Source organism: Pavona decussata, unplaced genomic scaffold (genome assembly GCF_977016875.1).
Source record: "Pavona decussata unplaced genomic scaffold, jaPavDecu1.1 SCAFFOLD_156, whole genome shotgun sequence".
In the NCBI taxonomy this organism is placed as follows: Eukaryota; Metazoa; Cnidaria; class Anthozoa; order Scleractinia; family Agariciidae; genus Pavona; species Pavona decussata.
In genome coordinates this window covers 1,405,704-1,423,369 of record NW_028145568.1, presented here as the reverse complement: position 1 = coordinate 1,423,369, position 17,666 = coordinate 1,405,704, and the positions used below count along the sequence as shown (strand labels likewise).

The following is a 17,666-nucleotide window of genomic DNA, read 5'->3' as shown; positions in this document are numbered from 1 at the left end:
GGAGTTTTGGTAAAATGAAATCATCCTTGGCCACAGGTAACCCATGCAACTGGTCTTTGAGAAAGATGCCTTCTAATACAGACTGAGAAATTTTTGCACAGTATGGCAAGCCGATTGTAGCATTATTCAATACTGGAATTCAATGTCAATTCAATGAAAATTCAATTTCAATTCAATGGTTCAATTTCAATTCAATGAAAATTCAATGTCAATTCAATGAAAATCCAATTTCAATTCAATGAAAATTCAATGTCAATTCAATGAAAATTCAATTTCATTGCAATGAAAATTCAATTTCAATTCAATGAAAATTCAATGTCAATTCAATGAAAATTCAATTTCAATTCAATGAAAATTCAATGTCAATTCAAAGAAAATTCAATGTCAATTCAATGAAAATTCAATTTCAATTCAATGAAAATTCAATTTCAATTCAATAAAAATTCAATGTCAATTCAATGAAAATTCAATTTCAATTCAATGAAAATTCAATTTCAATTCAATGAAAAATTCAATCAATTAAGTGCAAAGCATCATGGATCCAACATACGGGAACTGTGTTTTTCTATTGTTTCCTCGTTTCCCGCCATTTTGAACTTTGGAAATGGAGGAACACCTTCGAAGTCTTGCTGCTTCGCTCGGTGAATGTTCAAGAATAGTCTCCCAGGTCTTGGAAAGCAGCAATTTAGGTTCAAGTGCTAACGTTTCGAATGAAGCGACGCAGGTTTTACCCGCAAACAGTGGAAGATCAGCCGGCAATGTTTCAGATGCAATCGAACGAGCTCGATCCATGCTTCAACGCAGTCAAAATACAGGTTTGTGCTCTCGCTTGAATCAAAGAGAAAGACTTCGAGCAACATCCTCCCCTTCATCGAGTGTGGGTGATAAGAAAGCAAAGAAACCAAAGGAATCAGAACAATCCAAGCCGTTTGAGTTTGCCCTCGTTTACGAAGAGGATGATGAAGAGTTCGTGATTAACAATAACAACATCTTACTTCGAGGGTTTGTGCATTTAGTCTCCACAGATGGCGAGGCAGAAGTCCACCGCAAAATTGGCGATGCAGTGAGACTGAAATATCCACTCGTTAGCAACAATGATTTTGTCTTTCTACGTGCAAACCGTCGAAAGTTAAGTAAGCCGGTGACTTGTGAAGAGTACGCATATAAGCAAGTCAAACTACTCTGTGGACAAGGAGCCATTTACATCACGATGAAGAGAGAGTTGAGTTGTTTGTTATCTGACAACGAGGGAAACAGCTTAATTGGTGACGACGATTTACCAGGTAAGAATATTGTGTTATCAATCAGAACGACTGTTTATCTCCAAGAAGTTAAAGCAGGATTGCATTGTTGTGCATAGTACAGATGTAGTTCGCTCTAGCGAGTGGGCCAAGAAATCTACACATTGTAATAGTGTGTAAAGCTTGTTCAAGGCTAACCCTTCTTCGATCGACTTGGCCCAGATCTAGTATGTCAGCTTTATTGTGTATTAACTGTAGTCAAATATTATTGCAAACAACACAACAAATTAAGGGGCTCTGTGAGGCTACTTTCGTCCCTCAGAATAATGGTAAAATATGTTTTTAGATTAGTGAAAACTAAAAATAATAATTAACAATTATTGGACGAAGTTGAGCAAAATATTGTGATTTGTCAGTGGCGAGCAGATAAATTATTGCTGAGGCAATTAATTGATCTGCGAGACACTGAAAAATTGCGACAACCAAGTTCAATAATTGTTTTATCATTCCATCACTAAGTTTGTTTTTTGTGATTATTTTTGGGAAATCATTCTCTGACAGCTCAGGGAAGGGATCTCCCATTTTCATGCAAGAGCGCGATTTCAATAATTTACGCATAAACAGAATATTGTTTGCAGCAAAACACAGTTGGACAGTATTGCGCATGAGCAGACCATTATTGAAGGCAGTTATTTGCAGGTCACGTGGTTTGTTTCGGCCAATGAAAAGGAGGGAAAATACATTGAATGATAATGTAGTTTGTTTACTGGAGGCTATATTTTGCACAGACTGTCTGGATACCATGGAAATGGATTACAGTTTGAAAAATTCAGGGTGAACTTTTTTAAATTTTTGCTCCTCATCTGGAAGATACAGCCAAAAAAATGTAGTATGGATAACTCTTACTTGAAAAAACGCTTTCCAGGTAGTTTTGGGTGGAAAACAGCAAAATTCCCAGACAGTGGACCTTTAAAGTGACATAGCTAAGGACATTGGATATTTCATGTCTTGATCATAGAAAACTTAAAGTCGAATAAAACCAAGTCTGGTGTATTGGGTGTTAATATTAGGAAAGGGAAATGGTGTCAATTTACAACTCCTTGTTTTCCAAAAGTGTTGAAGAGACAATGAGAGCTATAACAAGATAATGGGTTAACTGCTTACCTATGCAAGTACATGATGAAAGCTTCATACCATTCATAAATAATAATAAATGCTAAGCACCCAGTCATGCCTTGTACTCTAACAATCTGCAATGGTGGCTCAATAGAGCTCTTAATAAGTGATTTTATTTCAGAAATAACTCTTTTGTTATGTTGTTTTACAGAAATGCTAACTCAACCTGTTCCTAGTCAATGGGAACAAACTGAGGCTAGTGTTGGAAATGAAACCAAAGAAGAAGAACCACCACAGGAAAACTTTAATGAGAAACCAATTGGTTTGGTAGCAGAACATTGTGTCAAATATTGTAAAGAGAATGGTATTGAAAATCCTGTGGAAATTTTACGTATTGCTCAGAAGCTTATTGTAACAGGGAGACCACTAGATGTGACAGATCCTACTGTCTGTTTGGAGGGTGAAACTAGCTATATCCTTATCAACCGAGATGATGTTTTAAAAACAGCACTGGAAGAAATACAATTTTTGAAAGAACCCAGACTAACACTTGAAGTTGGGTTTTATAATGAGAGTGCCCAGGATTTTGGCGGCCCACATCAAGAATTCTTTCGCCTTTGCTTGCAGGAAATCAAGGCTAAGTACTTTGACAATGGTCTAAGGGATCATCTTGTCGATGATTATTCCACAGTAGGGTTAATAATGGCCCTTAGTATTTTGCAGAATGGGGTCATCCCAAGATTTTTAAAGGAAGAAGATCTTCAAGCCCTTTTCTCCTCAGAAGAGCCATCCAATTGTTGTATTTCAAAGCTCCGAGTAGGTTTTGAAAACCTTGGACTCTATCAAATAGGAAATGCTATACCTAACTTCCTTCATCTCTTCAGGCCTTCAGGAAGCTATTCACTAACAAGGCGAAAACTGCTAACACTTCTTAAACCAGATTTCTCTGAAGTTGGTAGCAATGCACGTCATTTTGAAAATGAAGTTTATGAGCTATTTTCCAAATACACCAGGCTGGCAGCAAGTGGACAAAGAGGTTCAGTTACCCTGGGACATATTCTTCAGTTTGTCACAGGCAGTGATGAAGAGCCCCCATTAGGCTTTGGCGTAGCACCGCTTATAGCATTTGTAGAGAAAGAATCCGTTGGCACAAAATGCCCATTCCTACCGACAGCAAACACCTGTGCTAACACACTGTACTTACCAAGGCGTTCAAGGGACTCATTGTTGCCAAGTGAGGAGCAACTGTTTAGTCTATATGATCTAGCCTTTGCAAATGCCTTTTTTGGAAATATGTGAATGGGAATTTTCATTTCAAACTTTGTGGCATGAAAAGGCAATGAACATTACATAATTGAGTTTGAACCCTAGTGATATATTCATCATAAAAGTGTTGCAACCTAGTTTCAACAGTGGACTCTATTGTACAATTGACTGTTGTAATCAATTTGAATGTTTCCTTATTGAAATAGTGACTCAGTCATGTACGTTTGTGAAAAGTGGCAAATTTGGACCGCCTGCATGAGCATGTTGAGTTCATACAAGATATTTTAACCCTTTAAGCCCTAACAGTGATCAGAATCAAATTTCTCCTTGCAATTTCAATGCTTATTCAAACCCTTAGGTCATGAGAATTAATGATATGATCACCCGTGGTGAATTTTCTAGATATTTTAATTACTTCTCCCCAGTAAATTTATAACAAAAGTATGGGGACAGGATAGGAGAATTTGTTCTTTGATATAAGGGGTTAAAGGGTTAAGAGGATGTGTTGTTGATTTTTACATTTAATTATTATGTTTTGGTCAGTTTGGTGCTTCTTAAATTGCAAAGGGAAAGTATGAGATGAGTACTTGTAGCACCAGCCAAAATTAATCTCTTGCAGGTTACTAAAAAATCACCAAAGTGCAGAGTAGGTATGAATTTTCACTGCCCCCCCCCCCCCCCCCAGGTTCTCATTTAAATACTTCAAATTCCTGAGAAGTATCGGGCTTTAATGCGTGGGAAAGTTAAGAAGCAGTGAAAGGTTGACTGTAGAATCAATCCCCTTGTTGTGGACTTGAGAACTAAGGTATTACAACACAACGACAAGGAGGAGACTTTACAGCAGGTACCTTTTTGGTAGTTTGCGATTGGGGAAGAAATCAGCCTTAAGCGCAAAACGGTAAAAATAAGATTTGGAACCAGTTGATTAGGGAAAATTATGTAACACAAAGGTTTAAAAAACATGGGCAGAGTAGTGGCTTGGAAATTCGGGGTCCATTCGACACTTGGGTGATTTTCGAAGTATCTAGCACATAGTGACAATGTTGGTTGTGTTAAATCCTGGTGAAACTTGTAGAAAGGCACTTCCATTCTTTCAAATGCCTTGCTGATGCCTTCCTTTGTAGGGCATAGCAATGTTAACATTAAATATTTTGTTGCTTTTGCATCTAGTTGTTTCCTCTCATTAATCATAAAGGGTTGAATTCTGTCTATTGTCCAGCTTTGTCAGTGAAAACAAACCTTAATGATGTGTGAGCAATCAACATAAGTGACTATTAAAAAAAAAAATATATTATTTGTATTAACAACAACATACCTATGTAATGTTATCACAATTCGTAAATTATTCTTATTCTATAATGGAAAAAATCACAATAGGGGAATGATTCATATTTGACAAGAATGGAAATGATAACCTTAACTGAGCAGTAGCTCGTCAGATCAAGACAACAAGGCCAGTTAACAAAGGGTCCCACACGAATAACCTCAAATATAAAATATGACCTAATTTCCATTTAGGGTTTGAACAAAACCCATTACAAACTATCGCGAGTTAAAATATGTACTGTTGCTGATTGGTGAAAGACCCCTCTCAGTTTATACGCTCTGCGTAAGTCCTATAAGCTGTAGACATGTAACAGTCTATAAAATCCCTTCGACACTATCTTTCACAATTTGGTGAATGCTTGTATAGATGTCTATACCCATCTGTGTTGATGGCATTAAGGGATCGATTCTCTCCAGAACGATTGAGGTAATTGGCCGATGATTAACTGGCAATGCTACGGTAGGGACAACTACATCGTTATCACTATTTTCAAATGGGGATGGCCCATCTGGGTCAATACCATAGTATTCGAGGTCTTGAGGAGCGTCATCTAATTGTCCTCGTGCTAAAGGGTTCAATTCGTTTAGCATACCATTGATCCACATTTGATAAGGAGACCAGTGGTGTTCTGTCCGAAGCTGATGGTGGTTGAAAGCCTCCATAAATTCACTTAGGGCTTCGTTTATTCTTGGAATGAATGTCAGGTGAAGTGCGGTTACATCCACAGGGTTGTCAATTCGAAGTAAACCTGTATCCTCCATTGCATAAAACACATAATAGAAAAAATGGCATACACATCTAAACACTTCCCTCCAAAGTCTTTCAATTCTCTGATTTCTGGTGGAGGGGCCAGCAATAAAGCTTCCCCTTCCTTCACCTCTTGCCTCTACTATGGCATCACAGACCAACACGTTCTCCACCCCATAATCCACACGAATATGTGATGGCCAAAACCCATCTTTCTCAATTGCCTTTAGAAATAGTTCGAGAACAGTTTGCGAGAGGTTGTTGTCACTGCATCTAAGAAACACAATTCGTCTGGAGAAACCATCGATGCATCCGTGGATTACAAGACCCCACCGAATGAGAGAGTGGTGGCCATCCAAATGCCATAGAGAATTAGGCCAAGGGACCGAATATTTTCTTCGGGAAACAACAATTCCCCATCTCAAAGCAGTATTCACTGGATCCACCCTTGTCAAGCTTTCACGCACTCTCCTCCTTTGAACTCTCAATCCAAGTGACATGAGATACCCAGCCAAATATGTTCTCCCTGTTGTTCGTCCATGACGATTTAAATAGTCCAAGACCAATTGATCCAATTGCGCATCCGGTAACGAACTAAACTGCACCATGTTTTTCAAGCCATATGATTGTACCCTACGGTAAATAGTCCACCGAGACACGCCAAACATCCGAGAAATTTTTTCCCAAGAAAACCCAAGTCCTCGGAGATCCTCTAACGTTTCAGCAGGAATAAGGAACTTTGGTCTCCCTGGATTGCCCGCTCTAAGAACTTGACATTCAAGCTGAGTCTCTAATGATCGTTTCCCTGGTAAGGTTTTGAGACGATACTCCACAGCCTGCAGTACCTCAGAGAAAGCTTTAGCTAGAGATTCCCACTCTTCTCGATCTTGCCCATTGTCAGTTTAATTCAATCGATCTCAAAAGACTTACGGTTCGATCGAGAACCAAAAATTGTTCTTGGAGATCATCAATGGTCGTCTCACCCTTGCTCGTGATAACGTCTGTCCTACCCAGCACTGAGAACAAGAAGTCGGGTAAGTCTTTTTCTATGTCAAATTCTGGCTCAATGTCCGCCATGTTGTTCTTGTGCTTAAATTTCCCGCGCAAGGGCGAGAGCTTCATGTACTTGGAAAGTCCCGTATGAGAAGATCATTTCCGGTCATCAACCGGAAGCCTGTCTCCATTTGAACTTTGTAAAAAATTTAACCAAACTTGAAGATTCAGGTGCTATGAAAATTGAATTCACGTTGAATTTTTCTTGAATCGAGATGGCATTGAAATTGAATTTTCGTTGAATGTTCATTGAATTGACATTGAATTTTCATTGAATGGAAATTGAATTTTCATTGAATGGAAATTGAATTTTCATTGAATTGACATTGAATTTTCATTGAATTGAAATTGAATTTTCATTGAATTGACACTGAATTTTCATTGAATTGACATTGAATTTTCATTGAATTGAAATTGAATTTTCATTGAATTGACATTGAATTTTCATTGAATGGAAATTGAACCATTGAATTGAAATTGAATTTTCATTGAATTGACATTGAATTTTCATTGAATTGAAATTGAATTTTCATTGAATTGACATTGAATTTTCATTGAATTTTCATTGAATTGACATTGAATTCCAGTATTGAATAATGCTACAATCGGCTTGCCATAGCACAGCTTATGACTGTTGGAAAAATCAACCTTAGCATGGGCTAATGGTTCCAAAAGAAAATTGGGGTAACCACATATATTTCAGAGATAACTTGATGCCAGTAACTCTACAAAGCTTTAAAGTACATAACAATGACTGGCATTTTTCCCAAACTAAAGCTTAATTATCTTTAAAAAATGTATGGTTGCCCCAATTTCCTTTTCTTATTCAAATAGGTATTGTTAAGATCTGCTTTTCCCACAGTCATAGTCCTTTAGAAACCCATGTTTCCTGGACAATCCCAACATACACAGAACATAAGTGCAGTAATAAAAGGAGACACTGTCCTTAACTTTGCTCTCTGTAGGAGACAAAGTATCTAATTATGAATATTTCTACTCCCCTCTGGATGGGATGCTAGTGTACTTCATCCCAGGGCTTCCCCCAGCATTTTGTTTGTTTCCCCATTACAATATAGTTTGTTAGTGACCATGTATGTCTCCGGATAGAGACGACAATGCAAAATTAAGTTTCTTGTCTATGGAACAACCTAACAATGCAAAAATTCACTGGCCTGGAACCACTGACCCTGAGGTCTTTTGAACTGAAAGTCGTCAAATGGACTAAATACAACACCTCTGCATCTTTACCACAGTGGCATTGCAAAAAAAAAGCCCATTTATAGTACTGGCCAAGGTTGTTCAAAGAGTGGATAACTCTATCCAGTGGATAAATTGCTATACAGCAGATAAACTGCACTCCAACCAATACATTTTATCCGCTGGATAGCGAATTATATGCTGGATAAAATAATCTGCTCTTTGAACAACTGCATGCTGTTGTGTGTGTTGGACCCTAGGGATATGTGTGCTATATAAATCAATTGTTATTTAAAATGTATGGTGAAAAGGAAGTTGGTATTGATTTTGTTTTCATTGATACACACCTCAGTGCCTTTGAAATGAAATCACAAAATCATGTTGCTCTTTTGAAAACTACTTTGCCTTTACACAGGAGAGGAGGGCTATTTCCCTTCACTGAACTAACAATGAAAACAAATAAACAGACAGGAAGGCAAGTGTCCTTACCATACGTCCTGGTTGAAACAGTTCATTTCTCTCAGCTGGCCGATTTCTAAAGAGTGCTTTGTATATCTTTTGGCCTATAAAAGACAAGGGGTAAACATACAAATATTCGTTTCAATATGACTTTGCAAACCCAAACCAACAAAATCAAATATAAATTTCACCAACATATACTGTCATGTTATTAAAGTTACCTAATTTTGTTGTAAACTCTATCTGATCAGCATCATCTTCTTCTTCTTCCCTAAATAAAATAAAACATACATCTACAGACTTTGTCATTGCAGTTGTTAAACAAAACACCATTGAATTTCACTTGTGAGCTTGGCAAAATTTGCACAATTTATTATTTACAAATTTGGTGATGTAGCGCTTTTTGCATGAAAATTCTTGTTTCACTAGCTTTGCTGGAGAGAAGAGCATTTGATTTAAGGGAATATTGTTTTGCTTTGTCATTTTTAGTTGCACTATTCTATCATTCTGACATTTCAACTACAACAACAACTTTTATTTAAAACACGGTGGGCTTTAAAGCTAATATAACTTATGGGGCCATGTAATAAGTAATTGAAAAATTATTAAAATTGAGTGTGGTAAGTAAAAGGTGAAATATGTACAATAAAAGAAATAAACAAAATTAATAAATAATTAATAAAAAACAAAATCGCTGTCAATTCGGGGACAGCCCATTTGTTTTGTTTAAAGTTCAGGTTTCTGAGGGTGTGAGACTTTTTTGCTCTCAGAAGTACATACAGCATACAATGTAATGAAAGCAAACAGGCGGACATTTGATGTTGGAATCAGGTGTTTTCTAAATGTCTCCATGGATAAATCTTAGCAAATATGTCAAATTTGTATTTGGAATGAATTCTTCATGGGATGATAAAGAAGAATATTAACAACAAAAGTGCATACTTGTCCTTTTGCTTGCCCTTTACTTTTTTAATGATTAACTCCTCGTCTTCTTCATTCTCCTCAGCAATTTCACTGCGCACCTAAAAAAAAAGAATCAAATGAGAATTATTCACATTGTCAGTTGAACCACTACTAGTTGCCACCCCTCTACAACTTCTCTACAGTGGCGATGCTTTCTTGCCGCAACCTGACACACGCAAAATTAATCCTCTAAATAGAAAGGTAAAGGTGAAGTCCCACTAGAGCCTAAACTTGTGGCCCACACGGCCGGAGCTTAGCCCGGTTTCTGTAGCATGAAGCAACTAGGAGTATTACTTCTTCCCCAGGATGGGATGCTAGTCAATCGCAAGGTTACCCCCAGCAGTTTGTTGCTGGTACCCATTTATACACCTGGGTGAAGAGAGACAATGTGGAGCAAAGTTTCTTGTCTAAGGTATCAAGAGTAAGTAAACTTTATTTATCCAGGGTGGCCCATTCAGCTATATGGCTGTTATCCAGAGGGGCCCAGGTGGTGATGGTGAACTGCTTGCCATGCCTTGATGCCTTGGGGATGGCAGTAGTGTCTGATGCAGAGTACACCAATTGAAAGCAGTATTGGTGCAGATTAGGTAAAAATAATCTCTTGCAAATAATTTGTATTCTGTTTCAGTTTAGTGTACTTCAAATTTTGCAGGTACGACAACTTTGTAATCTCTCTAAATTGTTCAATTCAAAAGTTTGTAATAGCAATATCCCATACAAAATTTGGGGACAACTGCCAAAAAGAGCCAAATGCAGCAAGGATGATGAACATAAAACAAAATTATCACGTTTAGTTACAGTACAACCCTTTCCTAGAAACTTGTTTCTGCATCATTAAATAGTATACATTCTTTACACAGGGTTGCTTGTGTGTTCTTGACATGAAGGAATCATGATATGTACAGTGCATAAACTTAATATCAGAAGAGCATGATGTAAAACCAATGTTAAAAGTACCTTCTGTAATAGTGCAAAGTCCAGTCCTTTCACAAGATGAGTGTGCTCCATATCACCTCCAAGAAACTTACTCTCTTGAATAGCTTGTCGACGTCTCTCAGCAGCAGTGTTCCTGTTTAAATAGGACAGACACTTCTTAACAAAATTATTAGATCTCATAAGAAGTGTTCCCTTAAACAATGAACATAACATGCCATGTTCCTCTTGACAGCCATGACAGATTAAAGAAGGGAAAGAGAAACCTTTCTCATCTATTTAAGTTTATCGAGTTTGTTTAAAAAAAAAAATTAAAAAAAATATAGCTTTAGATAGAAGAATAAGTCTTTAAAACACAAAATATGTAGTAGGAATGTGTGAAAGAACTGGGTAAGACAACAAAGTACTGTCCTGGTTCTTTCCCTTGTTCATATGTGTGCATCTTCATCAAAATACAAATAAATAAAAGAACTTTACCAAAGAAATTGATTCTATATTTAGAGTAATTTCTACATTCAACTTGTATAAAAACGGTGAACTACATGTACCCAGGAACCCAATTGGTACATGTAGGCATGGTGTTCAAACTAAGAAAGAGAATGAAAAATTCACCGCCGTGTACTCACTTTCTCCACCAAACCTTGAATTGGTTATTTCGTGTTGTTGTTTTGCCAAAGATGGCAAAGAAATGTACCAAAATTTAAAATGCACGTACAGGGCTATCCACTGACCAAAACAGGTGGCAGATGTACATTTTACCACGATACCTTGCGAACCTAATACAGCCAATAGGCAATAGGTAATAGGTGACTTTTTTAGTATAAAATACATCAAAGGCTCCTGTGAGCCAACTCGTGAATGCAGATGACACATAGCAATTGAAATTTAGACGGCTACGGAAACTTCCTTGAAAGCTAAAAGAAACTCTATCTTTGCCCGATTATGTAACGAAAAATAACCATTCTTGTACTCTTGTATTCTGATGCGCCGATTAAAAAAAAATCACGTGTTTTTTTATTCAAAGTTCAACATGCAAATTCGTGTCCCCGATAGTCCGGGGCTACTGGATTTTGCGATCGGGCTAGTGGATTCTAACCATCACTTGCCCGATGGGCAAGTGAAGTTTTTTTGGGAATTAAAATTACAAAATTACTGTATGTAGGGCAAGCCGATCTCACAAAGGGAAATCTGTTCAACAAAGTATCGCATTACATTTCATGCCCGACATAAATGCGTGAAATTTTTCCTTTGGAGTTCAGTCCACGTAATCCTCAAGTAAAAATAATGAACTATGACAAGCTCTTGCTAAATAAGAATTATTTATCGACCGCGTCCTTTTGCTTCCCCATAAATTACCAGTTGTAAATTTCGAAAATGAAACATTTTTCCCTTTGAAACCTCCATGAAAGCTGACAAGATCTTTAAGTGTTCATTTCACCAGAAATTTGCATAATTTTGTTTACGACGTCAATGATGCGTGACATGGCACGTTCCGCTTTCGCGTGAAAACTGACAAATTAAATTATTTTTTAAGTAAATTATTTCTAAATTAAATTAGAAAAAAATGAAAAAAACCTATAACTTTGCTCAGATTCAACGAAAAATCTCCATTCTTACACTAAAATGATTGTCAAATTATTCTCTACAGAATGAATGAGAGAATTCTGACGCATCGTGAAAAAAATTTTCACGTTTTTTTTTTTCACTAATTGAGTTTACGACCCCAGACTTTCTGAAAAACTGAAAAAACTTGTAACTTTGCTCAGATTGAACGAAAAATCTCCATTCTTGCACTAAATGATCGTCAAATTATTCTCTACATATTGAATAAAAATTTCCTGATGCGCCGTGAACAACAAATGTTCGCGTGTTTTTTTCCACTAATTGAATTTAAAACTCATTCACTGCGCACGCCCGAAAGTTAACGACAAAACCGACCGACCGACCGACCGACCAACTAACCAACCAAGCCCACAGTCAACTAACGTTATAACTCGTTCATTGCGCTACGCGCATTCACGAGTTAAAAATTTGTTCCTGTATTAACAATGTTGTGTATATAAGTTTGAAGTTTGTAGAATTTTTCTGTACGTAATTATGAGTGTTTTTAGGGTTTTCATACGCTTAGAATTATGGGTAAATGTACCAGTCGCCATCTTTTTTGTTACGCTAAATTGTTTTTCTCATTAAACCTATTGTTTTTACAGCATTGCCATTGCTGTCATCATCATCATTGCTTAAGGTCCCTAAATAATACAGTACACATAACTCAAATGAATATTATTTTCTCACGTTGCCTCTGCTGTTGGCCCAACTGCTCTGTAGTTCGCTGTTGCACTTAGGGTGTCAGTTGACTGGTAGTCAGGATTTAGACCATCTCGCCTCTCCCTTGCCTGACACATTTACAAAGTAAAAATGCAATAAGCAACCTATTTAAGGACTGTGCCTACTTTTGTTACTGCACATACATTCTGCGCATCTCGAGATACTCGGGTTTCCTATGGGTGGTGATTACTAATACAGGGACATTTTTGCACTGTTTAAAACTATGGGGAGAAAGCAGAACTTAACCAGTGCTCTTGGTATCCGAAAAGGAAATTGGGGGTGACCATGCATTTTTCAGAGATAATAAAGGTTCAATATGGAATAAAATGTCATGCATTGCTTTGTATTTTACTGTTTTTTTTGAATTATTGTTGCTTAATAATTACATACATGAAAAATGCATGTTTACCCCCAATTTTCTTTTTGGATTCCAAAAGCCCGTGCTAAAAGCTGCTCAATGTGATTGGTGACGTACGACTGACTGAACACAAACGAGCAACCAGAAATGGTGATATCAACAATCACATTGCTGAGCACCATTTACAAACCAACCACAGAATCGACTGGGACCTGCTAAGTGCATAACCTACAGTACAAATTACTATCAATGACTCACTCTGGAAAGCTGGTTTACTAACTTAGAACAAACGCCACTCAACCGTTGCCTACAACTACCTGCACCATACAAACGACTCATTGACAACATCAACGAAACAGACAAACAATAGACATTTGACTAAAAAAAACAATAGACCCACAGACTTTTGACTAACAAAAACAGGCGGATCGAAACACACCAATCACTTTTTACATTCTTCACAGCCAATAACATCACGGCTTACTGACAAACGACCAATAACATCTCGACTTCGTTGACCAATCAGGTTAACAACCAGAGACAGATATATCACCTACTGATGTTTCACAATTTACTTGACTCTGAAGATGACTTCCGCTCAGGTTGTTGAAACGTCAGTCAAAGTCAGCCTAAACAGTCCTTCTCAGGACTACACTCACCCGGATGATCATAATTTACGTACTTACGCAATGCAGTGTAAGCTAATTCTTTGCATGTGAGCCAGTAGATCAAAAACTAAATACAGGACTTTGTTTCTAACAGGATATCCATCCGTATGTCAAAATAGAGCTGATTTGAAGCCTTAATGTTTCACTGTATGCCCCTCTTACGGCAAGTCCTTGAATTAAATATTAAACTAATTTAAGGATGTTTTTTTTTAAATTTTGTCAGGGTAAGCACACTCTGCACATCAAGGGATGGGGATGGATCATGGTCTGAGAAACTTGGGTATCGAAAGGATAGTGCCGCTAATACAAACTAGGTATTTTTGCATTGGGGGTAATAATTTGTTTATTTCAGATATAATTAACTCAGTTTGGAAAAAAAATGCCATGTGTTATGTATGTTAAAGGATTCACTATGGCCTAACTATCTCTGAAAAATGTGAAAGTTACCCCTCAAGTTACATGTACCCCTTGAGATCTACCTTCCCCATATATAAGACACAAAAGGTGCAAAAATACCCTTTATTTGGTCATCCTTACCCTGTCCCTGTATTTACTGGCAAGCTCTTGTTCCCTTTCTTCTTCCATCTTCTTAAGTTTTGCATAATACCTGGTCACAACAAAATTATGAAAATTCAAACACAGTTTCAAAGGTAATGAAATACAACATTATTAGGGCTCTACATTAAAAAAACCAAGGGGTTACAAGTTGCAGATGCCAAACCTAGACTACAAAATGCTCAAGATACCTTAGACTAATTTGCATACAGTTAGTGGGGGATTTTTGCTTTTCCTCCATTGCAGAAGCTTTCAATAATAATTACTAAAGAACTTTTTCAAATAAAAAATCCAGCCAACTTTCTGAAGATGAATGGGATTTCAACAGACAAAAACAACTTCCTGAATTCTCCAATGATTGAAAAGTTGGGCTAACCACTTGTCATCAAAGCACGCATGTGCCTGCAGTGACATACTTCCCTTAAACAAAGACCACTTCGGGTAACGTGTTAAATCATAATGTGGTATAAACAGCTCCTTGACTCATTTTTCTCAATAGCAAAGACCTTGTTCCAAACCATTCATGAAAAATGTAAATCAAACTTTAAGTTCCCCACACAGCCAACTTAAGAAAATTTATCAATACACCATTTATGGAAAATTTGTTTTGAAACAAAAGACTTCGTCATTGCAATGAATCTCTTACTTCTTTTTCTTTCTCCGTCTTGACCAAGGATCATCATCATCACCTTCATCTTCCTCATGATCATTATCCCTGAAGAGAATAAACATTGAAGATTTGAAGCAGCAAATCTTGTAAACAGGATTAGATGCTGGAAAACATTTATCCAGGAACCTCACTAACTGTAACCAGGAATCAAAATATCACAATGGCCAGAGAGGGGTGGGTAAGGAATAAGGGAGAAGACCTAATCCCCAACCCTTGCTGACAACCATATTTACTACAGAAAAACATCACTGACTATGAAAGAAACATGCATCTATCGGATAGAGCACCTTTAGGCTTCAGAAAACAAAAGGAAGCAAACAAAAGCTGCCATTTACAAAAGCTCTGACATCATCATCCATATCCACCTTACTTTCTTCACATATTTCTTAAGGCCACTGGATATCTTCGTGGGTGTCCTTCACGAAAAAAAATATTTGTGCGCTGTCTTAAAATATGCAACAGCTATAAACTTATATCAATACAAAGCTAATAAAATGTACTATCTGGTAAAAATTATTTCACTTCGATTTTTCTTGCCGTAAGAAGAGTGAGTCCCAAAAGCCCAAAACGACTGATGTCTCTTTAAGTGAATTTATTGGGTATGGAATTCGACCGCAGAATTAAAACCACTGCATCATCAATCACAAGGCATTAATCTTCAAAGCCGTGTGAGGCTTTTTTAATATTCCTATTGGTTGCTTCGCAATTTTACTGTTAATTTTGATGATCAAAAACTCACCGATACGTTTTACGACGAAGGCCATTGCGGGAGATTAATTTTACAAACTGGAAATCCCTCACACAGTTTTTTTGCTTGGTGTCTTGGGAATCTTCGGGCCAAATTTCAAGGCAATTCGTTGTACCGTATAAATTACTTTAAAGAAAGCACACTCGTATAAAAACGAAGTAGGTTTTTTCTGCTTCTAAAGGTTTACAAACATTTCAGGCCCTTGCTGCGCCATATTTCAACACTGTGGAAGCCGCTGACGTCAAAAGCCAATAGAATTACAGGAGACCTACTGCTGAGTCCCCTGAGATTACTGGTGTCGCGCCAGAAAATAATTGAGTGCGTGACTGCAGTTCTATTAACAGTCAGAATTTCTCGGATTTCCTTGCGAAATGCCGGACAGAAAAAAATTCTTCGAAGAAAAGGAAAACTGCAGTGGCCTCTGCGGTGAGCCCCATCGATCCGAAAGAACAGTTGCAGGCAGAAATGTGGTCACTGGGGTACGTTGAAGGACTATTTATGTATACCATTATCCATGCGAATAAATTGCCGTCGCAAGCTTGCAGTTCAATATCTGAGTTTTTCTGCTTTGCAGGTTTGATGGAGATATTTTTACCCGCAACCTGGAGGCCAGCATTGAGCGGAATATGTGGGAAGGGAAAGGGCCTCAAAGAACTTGATATATGGATTATTGTACCTGGGCTAATGCGCTACGCGTTTGTGCAGTTTGGGCAAGAGTTTTTCCCTATCCTTCATTGGAAACTTTCTTTTTCTTTTTCTTAGGACCAGTTTTCTTCTTATTTTTCAACTACCGACTCGTTTCTTTCTTATTTTTCCCCATACGCGATACGCAAAACGTACACAAGCGAAAACTTCGTGTGAATACAACCCTTGGCCACAACCCATTATTGTAACAGATAGGTTTTTTAAATGCAAATCACATGTAAGTTTTCGTATATTTGTTTCACGCCTATGTAATACGCAAATAATCTCTAGCGCACGTACAACAGAGGCCGCAACAGTCTAACTGCGCAATGACAGATTGATCAGTTCGCTTATCTTTGCAGCCGTCGTTCGCTTACATCGTTAAATCGCTCTGTAGAGGTCTAAATCACAAAGTACAGTGTATATACAAACACATTAAGTCCTCGATCAGTCGTTAAGTCGCTTAACAAAGCAAGCTCGATTTTGTTTGCAACCTGGTTCACGATCGATAAGCTTGCGACCGAACTCCATAATTCAGCTTGCTGCGTGACAAGGGCGTCCTGCCGTATCAACAACACCGACACTCAACTTGATATTCTCGCGAAACTCTCGCGAGAAAAGTCAAGCCTAAGTAAATGTACTTACAGTTTTTTCACCCTCTCGCGAGACGAGTGTCTCGTCTCTCGAGACGAGAATCTCGTATCGCGAGACGAGACTCTCGTATCGCGAGACGAGGATCTCGTATCGCGAGACGAGAATCGCGTCTCGCGAGAGGGTGGTAACTTACTTTTGAGCGGTACTGTAAATCACAAGTTGCAAACGTAAACAAAAGGAAGAGAGGTGACATGAAATGAACGACTCCGGATGTTTACTGCGAAACACATCACGGGAAGCCCTGACGCTGACACATTTTAATTGGCTTATAGCACTCTGGCGGGTGATAGAATTTCATTTGAAAAAAAAAACTTTCTTGTTGATAATTCGCGCATGCCTCAAGATTTGTAATATTTTTTTGGGGGGGAATGAAGCGAGACTAGTAATGTTTAATTTGGCCTCAAAATTTTTTTTGGCAAAAAAATGACTCTCCACTTTTGATGGGAAAATTTGTGTAAAATATCCAGTCAATTTATCTTTGGTGACCACTTCATTTTATTCTCATGAATTGTGTGTTTGATGAAGTCGTGAAATGATTGGGAGACAGGTTAAGGTCACACTGGATGATATCACGCTACAGACGTTATAAAAAAGGAAAACAAGCCAAAAGCATTTAATGCCTGATGACTTTGATATCTTTTAATGGAGTCTTGAGACTAAAAGATGATTCATGGCCCTGTCCTCCTCAGGAGGAGAGAATAT

General features: G+C 37.7%; 3 protein-coding genes across 4 annotated transcripts in view; 1 reads left to right on the top strand and 2 right to left on the bottom strand.

The window, feature by feature from the left end:
• Positions 1-17,666, bottom strand: part of LOC146465176 (protein Red-like) — a 31,955-nt gene that overhangs the window by 13,023 nt on the left and 1,266 nt on the right. The window contains exons 4-10 of one of the 2 annotated variants that reach the window (XM_085128863.1): positions 14,855-14,923; positions 14,191-14,260; positions 12,595-12,695; positions 10,327-10,438; positions 9,348-9,428; positions 8,628-8,673; positions 8,437-8,510 (exon numbers count right to left, since the gene is read on the bottom strand). In XM_085128863.1, coding sequence (XP_084984989.1) covers positions 8,437-8,510; positions 8,628-8,673; positions 9,348-9,428; positions 10,327-10,438; positions 12,595-12,695; positions 14,191-14,260; positions 14,855-14,923 — 553 coding nt within the window. Of the gene's footprint in view, positions 1-8,436; positions 8,511-8,627; positions 8,678-9,347; positions 9,429-10,326; positions 10,439-12,594; positions 12,696-14,190; positions 14,261-14,854; positions 14,924-17,666 lie in introns of both variants that reach the window. The other variant, XM_085128862.1, reaches the window with a different exon arrangement.
• On the top strand, positions 423-4,889 carry LOC146465178 (uncharacterized). The gene is made up of 2 exons (XM_085128709.1): positions 423-1,283; positions 2,569-4,889. Exons 1-2 carry the CDS (start codon positions 605-607, stop codon positions 3,654-3,656), a joined length of 1,767 nt encoding a protein of 588 aa, XP_084984835.1. The 5' UTR covers positions 423-604; the 3' UTR covers positions 3,657-4,889.
• LOC146465177 (uncharacterized) lies at positions 5,084-7,142 on the bottom strand. Its single transcript, XM_085128710.1, has one exon. The coding sequence runs from the start codon at positions 6,363-6,365 to the stop codon at positions 5,265-5,267; it is 1,101 nt and encodes a 366-aa protein (XP_084984836.1). The 5' UTR covers positions 6,366-7,142; the 3' UTR covers positions 5,084-5,264.

Bases quoted from the DNA above. Each gene is read 5' to 3' on its own strand.
- LOC146465178 (XM_085128709.1), top strand. From the start codon at position 605: ATGGAGGAACACCTTCGAAGTCTTGCTGCTTCGCTCGGTGAATGTTCA. The intron at 1,284-2,568 runs GTAAGAATATTG...GTTGTTTTACAG, and splicing joins TGGTGACGACGATTTACCAG to AAATGCTAACTCAACCTGTT.
- LOC146465177 (XM_085128710.1), bottom strand. From the start codon at position 6,365: ATGTTTGGCGTGTCTCGGTGGACTATTTACCGTAGGGTACAATCATAT.